Raw genomic sequence first — 17,229 nt, 5'->3', positions numbered from 1 at the left:
TGCTATTATTGTTGTTTATAATTTGTACAATTAACCTCTATGGTTCGACCCTAGTCTTGCCGAATTATTTATTACTTCGACACTCCTGCACTGGAGAGAAGATATCAATCTTTTAGTCATGTTAGTCACCTTAATGTCATAGTTTCATAAACTTTGCAAGATTTTCCTTCCTTCCAATCTTGCAGGTTTGCTATATCCATCTCTCTCGTTGATTGTGCTAGCTTTATCTTTGTGTGTTATGTGGCGAAATCAGCCGCCCACTTTCTTTTGGTTTTCAATTCCATTCATTTCTTTAAGAGAGCTAAACCCTTTTAAGGTGTTTAAAGTGTTTCAACTAGAGTTTTTTTTTAAAAAAAAATTGTTTTCAATTAATTTTTTTAATGATTTTAGATCGTTTGAATGTGATGATGTCAAAATAAATTTTAAAATATAAAAAATATTATTTTGATAAAATTTCAATTAAAAAACATTTTGAAAAGAAATTATTATCACTATCCAGTTATCACCCTCGAAAACTCGTCATGCAAAGTGCAAGGCATATTAAATTGATATTTATAGTTGATTGAGTATATCTTTTTGACTTTTTTAGAATTCTGGTAATGAAAAGAATTTGATAAAATAATATTATGCTGAAAATATTTAGAAAAATAGTATAATTTAGAGTAATAGATAACATCAACGATTCACAAATCACAAGGAAACTCAAATTAAAAAATTGTTGAATACAAGTTCCAATAAAAAGAGATGAGAGAGGAAAGAAAAAAAAAAGATTCTAGATACACATGAAACTCCTATAAGGACATCACTAGTATTGTTAGATAGATCTTAATAAGATGAATCCAATGATATCAAGAAAAGTTACCAACGGTGATTGGAATAAGTCACACGAGCAACCTAAAAAATAGCAAGCCCTAACACATTTTGATGATTTTTGTAGTCCACTCCATTCACAATTTGTGACCTTTTTGTGTTGTTGGATTTGTCTTGTTAAGATCTTTTTAGCAGTATTAATGTTATCGTTAATGAATCTTCGATATGCATCTGATGTCATTTTCCTTATTTGTCCCTCTCTTTTCTACTTCAGCATCTTTTTTTATTTTTTTTATTAAATTTTATTTCTAATAATTTTTTAATATAAGAGTGTCTCTCTCTCACAAAGCTCTAGCCTCCTTTTTCTTTTTATTTTTTTAATTGAATTTTATATTCAATAATTTTTCAATTTGAGATAATCACGCGAGTTTCAATTTAAGATAATCACACGCATTTCTAAACTATATTATTTTTTAAAATATTTTTATTATTATTATTTTTTTATTTTTTTAACTATTCTAGAATCCCAAAAAAATCAAATCTTTTTCTTGTTATATAATAGAGTTACATCTATCTACAAATAAAGTTGGATTAAAAAAAAAAAACATGGCGTCCTGAGATGAAATTTGGCCTCAAATTGAGGAAACAACATGAATCTGCCATCTTGTAAATTTCAGCTAGTGAATTTTTAGATTATGGATGACTGGTTACGGAGGGAACATGTGGTTGTAAAAGAAAGAAAGAAAAAACTATCTGCTATACAAGCCTTGCTGTATCTTTTGAGTAGCCCTAAACCAACACCTCCCCCCTCCTAACATGGATAAGATAATGAAGCAATTCCAGAGCCTCCAAACTCATGGCCCATGTTTTCCTACTTATCTGTTTCCCTATGGTCATTTTAGACATCCTCATCTTCAAGAGTATGTGCATACTTAGATCCTGCTGATGCTGTAGCAAGGCCTTGAAGCAACTTGATGACCTCGGGCGTATCATCAAGATAGTATTTAGCCTTGCTTGGCTTATGACCAACAGTGCAGGCAAACACTTCTGCAATGGGTGGTATTGATGGATTGTCAACAAGTCTTGCAATGCTCTCAAACATGTCCTCATCAGACCTATCATCCCCGATGCAGAACAGGAAATCCGGTGACTTGCCCTGACTTCGCATGGTTGAAATAAGGTTTTCAACAACTATACCTTTGCTTACTCCCTGAAATTCACCAAAAAAGATAGGTCAAGAATAAATAACCCTACTTCTCCAGCTTTATAGGTGAAGTCAAGAATCATAACCCAACTTCCCATTTTTGAAACAACCAAATCCTACGCAACATCAAATCAATTAGCAGTGCACATGCCTCTTGAATTACAAAAGGCATGAAAAAATAGAAAGACAAAACCAACAATAACTTCTTTCAATTTGCAAGAGATATGGTATCATGTTGCATCACCGGACAAACTGCACTTATACCAAAATAACCACAGCCCATATAATTTCACGTTCATAAAGCAAATTTGTTTCCTCGTTTGGACTTCAATGTGCGCAATGTAATTCAGAAATTATCTTCATGGACCTTAAACAAATCTTTCCGTCCTTTTTTCAGAACATCAAACCACCAGTGGCTGCACATAACTACCCAGTTGAAAATAGTTCAATATGTTTCATACCTGTGGTTTCACCTCAACAATCTGCTGGCCTCTTCTAACCACCACAGGCTCGTTAGCAAGGACACTCTCCAAGTGATCAAGAAGCTCTTTAGCCTGGCAGCTGCCGAAATCAGGGTCTGCGTCTTGATGGTGCCACACCAGTGCGCTTTCTTTAGGCTCTATGAAAGACCCATCGGTTGTCTCTGTATATCGCTCCATGACAGGTTGTACGATCTTTTTCCAATCACAATCCATTGCCACCGAGCAAGTCTCCCATGGAGAATTCTTTGTCCACCTAAAGCATAGTAAACAGGATTAGCAAGGGCTAAAACAGAAGGAACCAAATCCAGGCATCACATAAGCTAATGAAATGTGCAAGACAGTACCTGGTAAAGTAACCATGCTCTGCTGATATACCCAATTTCTCACATGGGGAGAACCACTTGCTTAGAGGATCCCTTCCTCTGCCACTCACAATGAAAACAACGTTTTTGGGATCACTGCATAAGCAATTCAGGATTGAAATAACTTCACTTCTGGGTGTTTTGTCAACGGCACACTGTGGCATCATAGTGCCATCATAGTCTAAAAGGATTAAGCGGCTGTTTGTATTGTTATAGGCAGCAACAACTCTTTCAGTCGTGAGCATCCTAAAATTTGTTCCCACAGCAGCAACTCTGAAATTCAAACCAAACCCAACATTGTAATACCTCTTGAGATAATGCTCTTTGCAAGCCCTCTCAAGGTCTAGATCAAAACTCTTCGCCCAAAAAGCAACATCGTGAGAGCTAATGTACTTATAGTGCTTCTCGTGGCGCAAATGTTTCTCTTCATCCTTCATATGGATACCCACATACATGGCATCGGCCACAGCACCTACGTCCCAAGGATTAACACGATGTGCCCCACTGAGAGACGGTGAGCATCCAATGAATTCTGACACAATTAGGAAACTTTTCCTTGGATACGATTCATCAATCCCCAATGCCTCGTCTAAAACAGGGCTGCCTTGCCTACAAACAGTGTATTTGTATGAAACCAAATTCATCCCATCCCTTAAAGCATTAACCACACAACATTCAGATATCGCATAGTATGCTGCTTTCTCTAGAGTGCTAACTGGACCATTGATGAAAACAATTGGCTGGTAACCTTCGTAACCATACTTTTGATTGATCTGTTGAGCAATAAGAGTAGTCTCTTTCTGGACTTCTTGCACGTCCTTACCCTGACTTCTAGCCGGATTAGCAATCTGGACTAACACCACTTTCCCTATCAGTTCCGGACGCATTTCCAAAAGTCTCCCCATCGCTGAGAACTTCAAGCTAATACCTTTAAGCAAATCCAAATCATCCACACCAACAATTACAATTTTCCCTTCAAATTTCTCCTTCAATTGTTTGGCCAAAGTGGCTGTCTGCTCCATATTCAAGACCGACTCAAGCTGTCCCATATGAATTCCCATATGTAAGATCTTGATATTGATGGTCTTACCACAGTAATCCAGGCCAATGTAACCCCTCTTGCACTGATAATCAATACCCAACATCTTGCTACAACAAGACAAGAAATGCCTAGCATAATCAAAAGTATGAAACCCGATAAGATCACAATTCAAAAGAGACCTCAAAATCTCCTCCCTGACAGGTATAGTCCTGTATATCTCAGATGATGGGAACGGGCTATGCAAGAAGAAGCCAAGTTTAACTCTGTTAAACCTCTTCCTCAAGAAAGCAGGCAGCACCATAAGATGATAATCATGCACCCAAACAGAATCCTCATGATGCCTCAAAATCTCAGTAACCTTGTTTGCAAATAACCTATTAGCTACTATATACCCCTCCCAAAGCGACCTATCAAAACGTACACCACCACGACTAGGAGACAAAGGCAACATATAATGAAACAAAGGCCATAAATAGTGTTTACAGAAGCCATGATAATACTTGTTCTTCTGATCATCAGTCAAGAAAACAGGAACACATCTAAACATAGAAAACAACAATCGCGCAACCTCTTCCTGATCTTTCGTTTCAACATCAACCTTCAACAACCCCACGTACCAAACTTCCGAATTTGCAGGAAATCCATCTTTTAACTGTAAAACAAGACTCTCTTTATCAAGTTCAAAAGACCAACCTTTTGTTTCTTCATTACGGTGCCCTCTTATCGGTAGCTGGTTGGCCACAATGATGCGGCGCGGCTTGGACACGACAGGACTGGTTACGCCTTCATCATCATGCTCACCATCCTCGATTTCCGAGAGAGCTCCCAGCACATTCATGATACGAGGGATTCGGTCCACGACACCAAAATCGTTGACCGAAATCATATCCAAATTGTCCTTGCAAGACTGTGTTATCATAATTCTCAGTTTTTTTTAAAGAAAATCTTAAATCAAGAAACCAAACAAATTAAATCAAAGAAAAAGGACGAGAAGATATACTATTTCTTTTGAAGCTGATTATCAATGAAGAGAAAAACGAGAAGGGGCATTTATATAACGAACCATAGATAGAAGATATACAATGGCCGATTTATTTCCACTATCGAGAGAGAGAGAGAGCGGGGCAAGAAAATATATTAGGAAGGAAGGAGGGAAGGACGGATAAGAACGAAAGGAAGGCCGACTTGGAGGAGAAGTAGTATTTATATGTGTGTAATTAATTGATGACTGGATTTGGACGGTCGAGATTATACTTTGAGGCTGGCATCGGCATTGCGTGGGGTCTACGCACTACCGCTCAGTTACTCCTGGGCTCTGTATGTTACTGGATTGGGCAATAAATATAAAGAAGCCACGTTATTTAATTGTGACATGTGTATATTTATGTTTATACTTGGGCAAAATCTTGAGATATGATCTTCTTTTCATATGTAATTAATGTTTAAAAAGAGAAATATTTGTCAAAGAAAGGAAATAAAGAGGAAGACACGTGTGTGGTTAAGCCTTATAACAGGCTTGCTCGGTCAGAAACTGTGAGCTAGTAGGGAGCAGATAGGCGTCTACGGCCTCTACACGGTAGGCACGTGTAGAGATAGCAACTTATAACGCTGCCAAATTATCTTGGATAGACATTAACACTGTGTGTGCGCGTGCGCGCGCGCGTAATGATATTTTCTCCAGTAAATTAACTTCTGTAGCAAGTGCTGTTCGTTCCGAACAGTCTCTCTAAAAATTTTAAAAAGATTTTTATTTAATATTATTTTTTTATATTTTTAAATTGTTTTAATGTATTAATGAAAAAAATAAAAAATCATATATCTGGCTGGCCGAATATATTGTTTTCAAGTCTTTAGGAGCTAGAACATGGTTTACTCGATGAAATATCGCTGCAAAGATATACGAAAACAGAGGATGTGATTGGCATGCGGGGTTCTCACAAAAGAAACGTGGCGTGTGCGGGTGGTCTAAAAAGTCCACGAAAAATCTAATCCAAAAGAGCACCCAAAAAGTCACGGATGCTTCCCTTCATTTCCTCAACAGTATCAACGGCTGTTAATGCTCCCAGGTCGCCCATTACTGGACACGCCTGCCGTACATTCATGGCTTTATCTCGTCTGGATTAATATAAAAACATTTGTCTTTTTATTTATTTTTTAATCAATTAGGTATCATATAATATAATCAGTCTTCATACGTGAAGATTACTATATATTATCTTAACTAGTTGGATGTCGCAATCTTTTTTAATTGGATAAAAATATACAAAGGCATTAGACCGGTCCTAATTCTACTTGTATAGTTGGGATTTATTGTTGAATAAAGAAAAGAAGACTCTTTTTTTTTCCTGAAAAAGAAGAGCACGGTTGATCTTACGCGTTGACATGATCAAATGTAATTTGTATGTGATTGGAATAAATGAATAGGTTGCGGTTGTATTAGGGGCGGAGTAAGAAAAAAAATTAAAAAGGGTTAAATAAAAGGATTATTTTAAAAAATTAAAATTTTAATTATTTTATATAAAAAAAATTAAAAAAATTTCTTTGCAGGATCAGGATGCCTGCCAGCTCCCTTCCCTCCGCCACGCTTGTTTGACAATAAAAAATCAATAACGGATAAGGTCATTGTTGCTTAAAGAAAAAGAAAAGGGATCAAAGATTTGTTATTTAAGTGGAAGAGACATGTAAGTTATCCATTTTGCTAAAAAAGAGTATATATTTTATTATTATTATTATTAATTTTAGGTACTCGGCAATTAATCTAAAAGAGAAAGCAGAAGAGGGTGTCGAAGGAAGAAGAAATACTACTAATGGGTCTTTTTAAAAATAAAATAATTATTTTTTTAAAATATTTTTCACACAAAAATTTATTAAAACAATTTTTATTTTTTATAAATTTATTTAAATAAAAAAATATATTTATATAAAATAGCTACAGGAAATATCAACAGTCAGGCGTCCTTTCCTTGCGTTTTACATGCTTTTCTTCCGATAAAACTAATCCTAAAATTTGCCTGGTCTAGACACAAGAATAGTACAAAGCTAGGAAATGGAATCGGTGACGTGGATGAGTCTATAATCCTACGTGGCATCTTAGGAGGAGACCCTGACCGTTTGTGTCAGGATCACTACCTTTCCCAACTTTATCTAAGAACGATGTCTCTCATGGGGCCCACTCATCAGCCACGTGGGATCATGATGGTGGGACCCACGTTATCTACAAAGACCACATGGAGAGAGGGAGATGGCGGGGTTTTTTATTTTATTTTTATCAAAATGTGAACGTGGGCGGCATCTTGTCTTGGAGGTTTGGTATATCTGCGCTTGAGAGAGCACCCACTTCGCGATTTCTTTCTCCCTATATTTTTTTTTCCCTTCCCCAGAAAAGAAAAGATATAATTTTGTTGCATAAATTGGTGTTTTGTGCTTCGGATGTTATTAGTTTTTTTCCGAGGGGTGACACGTAGCCATGTTAATAATTTACTTTTATTTAATATTTTAATTTCTCAATTAAATAAAATATGTTCTTTAATCAAAATTCACTTTTTTTATTTATGTATTTCTCTTTCTCAATGATAATATGTATCATAAGCATAGTTTAAAAAAAATTATCATACTTTTAAAAAAATAATCCAAAAATAAAAAAAAATCATAATGAAAAAACTAAAAAAAAAATAGTTTAAAAGTTATAATTAAAAAATCAAAATAGATATTTTATTTTAATTGAATATTTATAAAAAAATTAAAAGTATTCACACTATTATTGAAAAACAATAATCTTACTAGCTAATTTTTTAAAATATAATCTTAATAATTTTATTTCAATAGAGTTATATTTAAAAAAAAATAATCAAAGGCCTAGTATGCTTGGCATAAAAGTAAAAAGCTCAAGCGTACTTGGCAAGCATGGCTGAGGTAGAATTTTGCTAATAGATTTTATAGGACTTGTTTTTTTATAGAGTTAAATCAATTAGAGATTGGAAAAGTTTTTTGATAAATTCCATAAGTTGTTATTTAAAATTTATTTTATTTTTCTTATTGATTTAAGATTTATTTATCTATTTAATTTAAAACTCTTTTATTATTTTTGTAAATTTATTTAAGACTCTTTTATTTTATTTTTTTAAGTATAAATAGAGTTATTTAGTTTATGTTTTAAGAAATTCTTGAAGATAAAAAATATAATAATAAAATTTTAAATTAAAATTTTTGTGTGATCTCTATTCAACATAATTTTGCATTCTTTTTGTTTTTTCCTATATTATTTTGTTTGTATTAATTGCTATTACAGCTCAACAATTCTAGATTATTTGTATATGGCAATCTTAGGTTATAATCGCCTATTTTGTAATAGAATAACCGTGGCTTGAAGAGTTCACAAAGCATAACATATTTTAAAATTATTATTAAATTTATTTTTATAGTTATTTATGATTAAAAAATTTAATCAATAAAAAATTTTTTAATCAAGTACAAATTTATTTTTTATTAAAAAATAAAAAATATTTTTTTATTTTTAGTGGAATATGCTTTTGAGGATGTGTAAATAAAAATAAATTTTGAATTTTAAATTATCATTAAAAGCAAAATTTATTAAACTGGGGGATTCTTCATCATTTTATCATGTGTTATTTTTTTTTTTTTATGATCATCAAGTAAATTTATGGATAATTGAGGATTTTGATAAATATAAATATTATTTTAAAAAAAGATAATTGGAGTGCTCAAGGGGATTTCTATGTTTATCACCGAAATAAAAGTAATGGGGGGTAGTGTTACATTTATTATTAATTTTAAAAATAGACTGCATTATCCCATTGTTATCTTCAAGATATATATGAAGTAGCTTATTCTCTCTTAATCAAACTTGATTGAAATATTACTTTATAATTATTAAAATATTAAATTAATTCATATATATAAACTGAATTTCTCAAAATCTCAAGTGTTCAGTCATGTTTCTTAAAAAAAATATTTTGAAAACATGAAAAAAATTCTCCTGCACAAGAAAAAAGTTTAGTATGATCAAGAATTTGCTTTTTAAGAAGCTAAAATTGATTATAAAATTTTAGTTAATTTTATAATTAATCAAATTTTAAATTTGCTTCTTAATAATTATAAGTTAACTAAAACTTTATATTATCGTTAATTTTAAAACTTGTAAAATGAATTAAGATATACACAAATTAAATGGTAAATAATAATAGAAAAATTATAGATAACAACAACCATAATTAAAAAAAAAACTAAATTTGATGGTAGATAACAATAGGAAAATTGTAAAATTTATATAACCTAATCACAAAAAAAAAAATGTTTCTCTACTTTCAGTTATAAAATTTATTTATAAACACCCACACCAGCATTTAATATTATCATATCTCTAATTTAATGTAAATCACAGTTTTTTTAGGTTGGTAGTTTTTGTTCCTTGCTTGCATGGCTTTGGTTCTTTCTCAAGATTTAGAATGCTCATTCAAATAAAGAAGAGTCTTAACATGAAATTAAGTTTGCTTTCGTCATTAATTACAAGACCCAAGTCGTCTTCGTCATCCTCCATATTTGATCATCTATGAAAATAAAATAAAATAAAATAAAATTGTAGAAAAATCAGATTCGAGGAAGGCCAGATTCATGGGAAGAGCTGTTCTCCAGGCTTGCAAAGGAGGCCGTGATGTTTTTCTCCTTTTCAATGCAAGTAATTTGAGGGCAGGATGCGTGTACGAACCAGTAAAGGAGACAGCTTATTCTAAGGAGGAGGTATAGCTAGCCACGGCTGCATATGGCCTAGTCAAAGGCATGTTCCTAACGTAAATTCGTTCTCAGTCAGCGAAGTCTATCTTATTTATTACAACATCACTTATATTTATTACATCAGGCTAGTTTGTAAGGGCCTGCCTGCCGAGGTAGGAAGACGAGGTATATTTGAAATTATCCTACTAATTGTAGTTTTAAAATATTTTTTATTTAAAAAAATATTAAGTTGATTTTTTTATTTTTAAATTATTTTTAATACTAGCATATTATAATAATTTAAAAATACATTTAAAATATTAATTTAAAATAAAAAATTATATTTTTAAAAAATACAAATCAGACCGTGTTCCGAAACATGCTCGAAAAATACCAGAGTTGAATGGAAACCCTAAAGCCAGCTAAGTCCAAGTTGTCTTCCTGCTGATATTTCCATTGTAGATCCATGTGAACACAAAAACAAAAACCAGATGTTGAATGTTCTTTGAATACAAACCACACTCGACTAAAAGAAAAATCAACCCTTTCCTTGATCCTTCACGAATCAACGGAGGATTAGCATAAAAGCTCTTTGGTCAATTTGCAAAGCCAATGGTTGGATGACACATCAGTCGTGACTTTTGGTTAGGCACAGTTGGGTTTTAGTCCTCCATTAAATAAACAATGGAAGTCTTTTTTTTTTTGGTGGATATTTTAGTTAATAAATATTATAATCTAGTTTAAATGAAATGAAACAATCGAAAGGAACCCCCACCAAGAATGGATAAGGGCGGGCGCTTTCGTCTGCTTTTAGTTCATTTACTGCTGTGGTCACCGTGTTTTTTAATTAGTTTTTTTGTTTGAAAATATTTAAAATAAATCTTTTAGATTTCTTATATTTAGACATTAAAACCATTAAAAAATACTAAAAAATCAATTAATTAAATATTTAATCAAGTTAAAAATGCTTTGGAAAAGTATTTAAAAGGGAAATCAGCCGTGCCCTTTGATAAATTTGAATGGAGGAAGTTGTGGTCATAAGGTACAACTTTGACACGAAATTTCTAAGTTCCTAATTCATTCGCAAATGATCGATGGTATTTGTCTGTCGATATCCGTATCCTTGTTTCGAGTGTTGAATGTTTGATTGAGCAAGAGAGGCTCCTTCCTAGGAAGCTGTTTCCGTTGGTGTTCCACAGCTTCAAAACACCCCTTCCTTCTTCTTCTTTTTTTTTTTTCTATTTTCTTAATAAATAGCCAAATTTGACTTTGATTACAAGTTCAACAACAAAAAAAATAAAAAAAATAAAAAAAGGGAGAAAAGTCATTGTAAAATGTTCCCATTTACCATGAGATAACAACTCCTTTTCTGAAAAGGTTTTTTATATCGATTAAGGCAAGGTCTTTTTTCAAAGTCATTTTAATTTATCATTATCTGCAACTATGATCATAATTGTAATTTAATGTAATTTTTATTCAAAAATAAATCAAAATAATATCTTTTTATTTTTTAAAATTATTCTTAATATCAGTATATCAAAACGATATAAAAATATTAAAAAATTAATTTTAAATAAAAACATATTTTAAATTTTTTAAAATTACAATTTCAACTGTATTTTCAAATTCGTGTTTCTTAAGCTTATATTTTGGATGAAGACCTTGTAGATTTGGCTTCTAGAAGCTTAATTTGCAAGAGGGTTGGATTGGCGTAGCATCATACACCACCTAGTTTGGTACCAATCCTATTTATAGACCGGTAGGAGGGTACTTGAACGATCAATGATCTTTTTCTGCCATTTTTGCCAAAACTACCATATTGCTCTTGTTCTTGGCAATTGTGGGTGTCAAGGTTGAGCCAATCCTTGTTTCTGCATGAAGTGGAAGTTGGTTTGAATTTACAAGCTACGTGATTGGAAATTTCATGTCTCTTTCTAGCGAAACACGAAACACACGGCTACCAAATTTGATTTTATAATGTAGGTTACATGTGAGTTTATAATGAACAAGAATTAAATAAATTCTCTCGGTATGTTGAAAATAGAATTTGTTTCTTCGCCCCTGATGGAGAGTAAGCGCAGCACGCATTGGAAAAGACTTTAGACTTCGGATCTAGATTGCGTTCCCCGCAATATTCACCCTCTACAAATGCTAAATACCTCACTAAACCTATAATAATACAGCTGCTACTAGGATTGCGATTTGCTCCCAATAAATAATAGAAAAAGAGGCTTGACGTTGCTTCAAACCTCAAAATTATGGTATCGTAACCATTTCAGCTTCTGCGCCATCATGTTATTGAATATTTGTCGTCCACTAGCAGAAGTTGGAGCGTCTGATGTCCATGATAAATAATTAAGCTGCATGGATAGAGGAGATTGAAACTTAGGCTTTGATTCCAGTCTCCTAGATAGGCTTTGCGTGCTAAGCCTGCAAAATCCTGAATGTGCTTTAATACAGGGAAGCGTAGGAGAAGCGGCAGTGAAAGCCTAGAAATATACGGCTTTAAGCTTTGCACATAAAGAGGGACGAGTGGTTTCATGGACCATCGATATTAATCCCATTGTCAAACCATGATGATGAAAGATCGCCAGAAAATCACAAACTGTCCATCGTTACTGTTGCTATGTTGGTTCCTGTATCAACAGATTACTTTGGTGCATGAACTGCTAGTTTTATCTGGAACATCCCATGTTCAGAAGAGTGACAGCAAATTGACTAGGAGCAAGCATTCTGCAGGGCAACTTGCCATTTTCCCAAGGGCCTAAATGCTTTAAAAAGCTCCAAGTTGGAGAGTATGAGACTGAGTACGCAAACTGTAACGATGCCATTGGTGATGGATAGGAATGACATCGAGAACACTTTTCACTGAAGCTTCTTCCATTATTGAGACGACAAAATGGATGTTCACAATTGAGGATATCTTTGGGCTGAATTGGAAATACAAGTTTTTAAGAGGAAGCCCGTTTGGGGATATCATGGGCCTCACTAAAATATGTTACGCTGTAACCTGCAAGAAAAATCGACTGTCTAGGCAATCTTGAAGACAAAATACTTTAAATTGATCTGATATATTTAGAGAAACTTCATAAATTTATCTACTCCATGATTTGAATCCAACAAGTAATATCAGCTTTTTTTTCCAAGAAAAGATTAAAAGCTTATCAAGGATGTAGTCATAACCCAATAACCAATCGAATACTTGGTTACAGGACAGGCCCCTCAAGAAGGAAAATAAAAGAATGTTGCCACACATTACGAGGTCATTTTAAACTGAGGAAGTCCGTACGAAGTAAATGGTACAGCATTTGTCACTTGAAGCAACAATTTTCATACAATTTTACAAAGTTCAATTCGAAATAACATTTTAGTGAAGAATCTCCATGTTTTCACTGTTCCTCGATCATGTTACCGCACAAAAAAATGGACAATGGTAAACCAGTATCCAGCCAACTGAGAAAAAAAGAGGTCATTTAATCAAAACTAATAGTAATAGGCAATAACATCCAGTCACTGAAAAGGATAAATGTCCATATACTTAACGAAATGACCACTGCACAGACCTTCTGAATTGAATGCAATCAATGGGAGCAGACTTTACCTGCTCCAGTATGCTTTTACCAGTGCGACCTTCAATGACCAAGCCTGCCGTGAGGCCAATCATTGCCCATGCTCCGTTAATTGCTTCAATTTGGCGCCGTCTCTGCAGTAGCAGCATTATTAGCATCAAAATTGTAACCTACCAAGATTGAAGATAGACATTAAGGTTGGTTTGATCAATGCAAAATTAAAACTACTGAGATGAGACACCCCTTTGGAAAGATGAGCATCAGAAATTTCAGGATATGCTAGCAAGGAAAGCTTGGACATCCATGCAAACCCAAATACTGGCCCAAGTGGTTTGGTATAAAGAATATCATCTAAGTATTTTTACGGGAAAGGAAAGCATATCAGCTTCCTCAGTATTTCATTACTAATTTTAACAGTAATGGGTGCATATGCTGGAAGAGATGAGCACTGGCTACATTGTAGCTCAAACCCAAGAACAGAGAGATGTGATACATGAAACTTGCTCTTAATTGGGCAAACATAATTCCCCTTCAGGAAAATGACCACACATGCAACCCTAAAACCTAAATCGGAAAACCATGAAAGTTTTATGAGATCCAGGGAGAGTTTTAGACTAGTTCCAGTTGTAAATGAAAATGTCATCACTTAATTGTCTGTCATCAATATCCTGTCATAACATGGATTTTTTTAGACAAGTGGATATGAAATCTTAAAAGCACATGAAATGTCTTTCACCTTGAATCTCTCTCTTCTTTGAATTTCTTTCATTTGTTTGGCTGCTAATTGTTTGGCTTCCAGAGGATCAACCATGATGACCTCCTTCATTGGGTTGCTGTTCCCTGACACCTGGATCATTGGGTAAAAGAGAAAATAAAGAATTATTCAGTTTAACATGATCAAAGATAAAACATGTCAAGCAAGAATAATATAATAGCAAGGTAATCAAACAACAATAAAGAAAATAAAAAAGAACTGCAATTTGCAACCCCATTAAATACGAAAGATGGAAGGGAATTAAAAAAAAGGGGGGGGGGGAATTAACAAAAAAAACTTAACAGGTTAACATTTTAAGCACTGACTTCATGGTTAAACTAGGAATTTTCTGTCCTAAGAAGAGAGATCATCGTCCTCTCTCCATGTATTTAATACCCGGAAATGAGCAATGCTTGAATAACTGAGATTCAGGAGATGAACAGACATTATTGCAATTGACAGCATCCAAAACTCAAGGCTGTCACTAACTCATAATGTCATATTTTAGTTTCCCTGACAGTTTAGCTCTTGAATTGCTGGGGGAACTCTAAATGTTCCTATACTTATCTCAGTATTCCCAGCAAACGAATAGAGGGGAGATTTGCATCATCTTGCAACTTATTTGGCAAAGCAATTCCATGAGATTTAAAGCACAGATAGGCCACAGCTACAGCATTGTAGACTCCAATTTAAACAAGTCATTTCCAGGCTTCTAACAAATTTAGAAATGAAAAGGTTGAACAGAGAAAATTTATGCAACCAGACACATCCCTTGAATGCTTTCTATCAACCAACTCACAATCAATCTTAAAACTTTGATGTCTAAATGAAAACGCCTAGATGACACCTTGACTGTAAGACGTCACTATAGCTTTGCTTTAAGGTCAATTCCTACATCATTACTAGATAAATAGTCAACCCCTTAAGAAACCTTCACTATGTCAAGTGCAATACTTTAATAGATGCCAGCTTCCCTGAAATTCAACTAAATGGAATCACGTTAAACAATCATGGCATGAGCAATTTTCTATGAATAAAAAGCCTGTTGTCTACAAATCATAATAGAAAACCTACGAAATCACATTCATTGACTTTAAATACAAATCTCATTAACCTTTGTTACAAAATTATGGTTGGAAAACATGGATTAGGCTACAAAAATAACAACAAGATAAAATTATTTATCACATCCTCCATAGATGTGCATTTCCTGTGTTTCATAACACACGCAAAATACCCCCTCGTGCAAAGCAGATAAGAAAATAATGTATGTAAATCAAATGCTTGCCATAAAGCAGAAGAAATCTACATGAATGTACTCCAATAATATTAGGAATGCTACTGGCAGTAAAATTAGGAAACTGAATAAGTTCCGAGCTACAGTTAGGAAAGCAAATTACAGAAATTTTGCTCGGTGTTAAAATAGATTTCCAGAAGCATCCATTACATCATAGACACAGAGAGTGGCAAGGGCTACAGGGTAATGGATTATGGCCTGGATAAGTTCTTGGTACTAAAACCTCAGAGTCACAGATAATCAATCAAATACTCGCTGGAGGTGGTCTTGAAGGCATGCTTTTGGGAAAAAAAAACTTGCAGGAAAGTTTTCTTCTCCAGGTTTTAGAAAGGGTTGGAATGCGGTTCTCCCATGAAACCATGAACCCTCCATGTGAATGGCTGCTGAGAAGATTTTTGAACGGGCTATAAGATATGGCTAAAGGGACTTGACGGCATTAAGCTTTAGGGTTCTTTTTCGGAAGCTTTGCCACATATGGAAAATTATGTTATGGACATGTATTATTCATTTCTATATAGGTGGCCAAGAATTCCATGTTCTGGATACACAGATTAGTTGTGTTATTCTTTACAGGTTAGAATGGTGAGAGTCAAGAGGAATAATTTTTAGGATGCTTTCAATATGTGATATGCTCCTAAACTATTCCTCCTGAAGAAGGAAAAACAAATCTTTTTTCTCAAATGTCTCAAGTGAACATTTGAAGTAATGTGTTCATTCATTTCAATGCTTTTTAATTCCATTATGCACAGTGAACTTCAACAGTAAACAAGAGAGCTAAGCTAAAAAAAAAAGCATATCGACCACAATAAGAGATCTAGAGTCATCGTCAATTTTTTTCCCAGGATTATTGAAATCAAGCAATCAATTCGATGCTTTGTTTTCATCCTAGCAGACGTCCTTTTATTTTTGTTCTTAATTTGATAGCAATCCAACTATATCAAATGATACAAACCCCAAAACACCAAAAATTCCAATACCAAGAGTCATTTAGCATAAAATCACCAATCACATACCTAAGAAAACGTTTGATAATATTCAAACCAAATTTATTGGGCATTACTCAAGAGGAAGCCTTGGTCAATTCATACATTAGGATTTGCCAAGATTCGAAATGCTTGGCTCTTGATTCGCTTCGTAACTGAGCTTCCATCCTGATCCATCCTAAATCCCCATCTGAAAATGATCATTTTTTATGAACATAAAATTAACAAAAGAATATATATATATATAAACATAAACAAATAGAGAGCAACTCAACCAGCTACTGAATAGAAAAAAAAAAGTTCATTCGCTGTTAGCATGATTATTACAATCATCTGGTGTTAAAATCTCTACTCTCCCCAGTATGAAAACAAAAGCCCAGGTATACAATAACCATAATTTATAGAAGAACATGGAAAAGAAGAGGGCTTTCTTTGTTTTAAAGTTTAAAAATCCTGTTTAACATAGATTGTTTCCTACTTATTTCAAGATTAACATGGCAATTCATATTTAACATTCAAAGAACATAGAGAATGAATATCAAAAAAATAAAAGAACAGAGAAATGAAAGAAGAGAGGGAGATTGGGTAGTGTGAGTTTTAACTTACTTGACAAGTGTGGGCGGGCGAGACGGGTATTGAGAAGAAAGAAGGAAGTTTCCATTGATGGATAGCAGGCAGGAAGACATGGACACCATCTCCACAGCTTTTGCTGTATGTGGGTGTATGTATCTGTTTTTTTTTTTGGCTACTTTATCTGCATTCTCAAAATTGCTTTCAGTTTCAGTGCTTTTATTTAATTATTTATACTTCTATGCCATCGCGCCTGGCAACTAAGAAATAAATTAATAATAAATAATTATTAAATTGTTTTTTTAACAATATATTATTACTGATAACGTTTCACTGTTCATTGACGGCTGAGCATCGGACGGCCTTGATGGTGCATCCCTTTCTTTTAACTTTTTCATTACTTGTCCTGTTGTTTCACTAGGGTCT

The 17,229-nt window shown here is 33.7% G+C and overlaps 2 protein-coding genes across 2 annotated transcripts; both read right to left on the bottom strand.

Annotated features, from left to right (window-relative positions):
• Positions 1-1,404: 1,404 nt before the first annotated feature.
• Positions 1,405-5,078, bottom strand: LOC105114983 (probable alpha,alpha-trehalose-phosphate synthase [UDP-forming] 11). Its single transcript, XM_011011731.1, has 3 exons — positions 2,841-5,078; positions 2,476-2,749; positions 1,405-2,020 (listed from the first exon to the last, which is right to left on the bottom strand). The coding sequence occupies exons 1-3, from the start codon at positions 4,817-4,819 to the stop codon at positions 1,709-1,711; spliced, it is 2,565 nt and encodes an 854-aa protein (XP_011010033.1). The 5' UTR covers positions 4,820-5,078; the 3' UTR covers positions 1,405-1,708.
• A 7,637-nt stretch (positions 5,079-12,715) lies between these two features.
• Positions 12,716-17,015, bottom strand: LOC105114982 (uncharacterized). The gene is made up of 5 exons (XM_011011730.1): positions 16,840-17,015; positions 16,339-16,423; positions 13,936-14,046; positions 13,232-13,333; positions 12,716-13,083 (listed from the first exon to the last, which is right to left on the bottom strand). The coding sequence occupies exons 1-5, from the start codon at positions 16,926-16,928 to the stop codon at positions 13,039-13,041; spliced, it is 432 nt and encodes a 143-aa protein (XP_011010032.1). The 5' UTR covers positions 16,929-17,015; the 3' UTR covers positions 12,716-13,038.
• Between the last annotated feature and the right edge of the window lie 214 nt (positions 17,016-17,229).

The sequence above is a fragment of the Populus euphratica genome, unplaced genomic scaffold (assembly GCF_000495115.2).
Source record: "Populus euphratica unplaced genomic scaffold, PopEup_1.0 scaffold613.1, whole genome shotgun sequence".
In the NCBI taxonomy this organism is placed as follows: domain Eukaryota; kingdom Viridiplantae; phylum Streptophyta; class Magnoliopsida; order Malpighiales; family Salicaceae; genus Populus; species Populus euphratica.
Note: the sequence above shows the minus strand (reverse complement) of the source record. Positions and strands in the feature narration are given on the sequence as shown.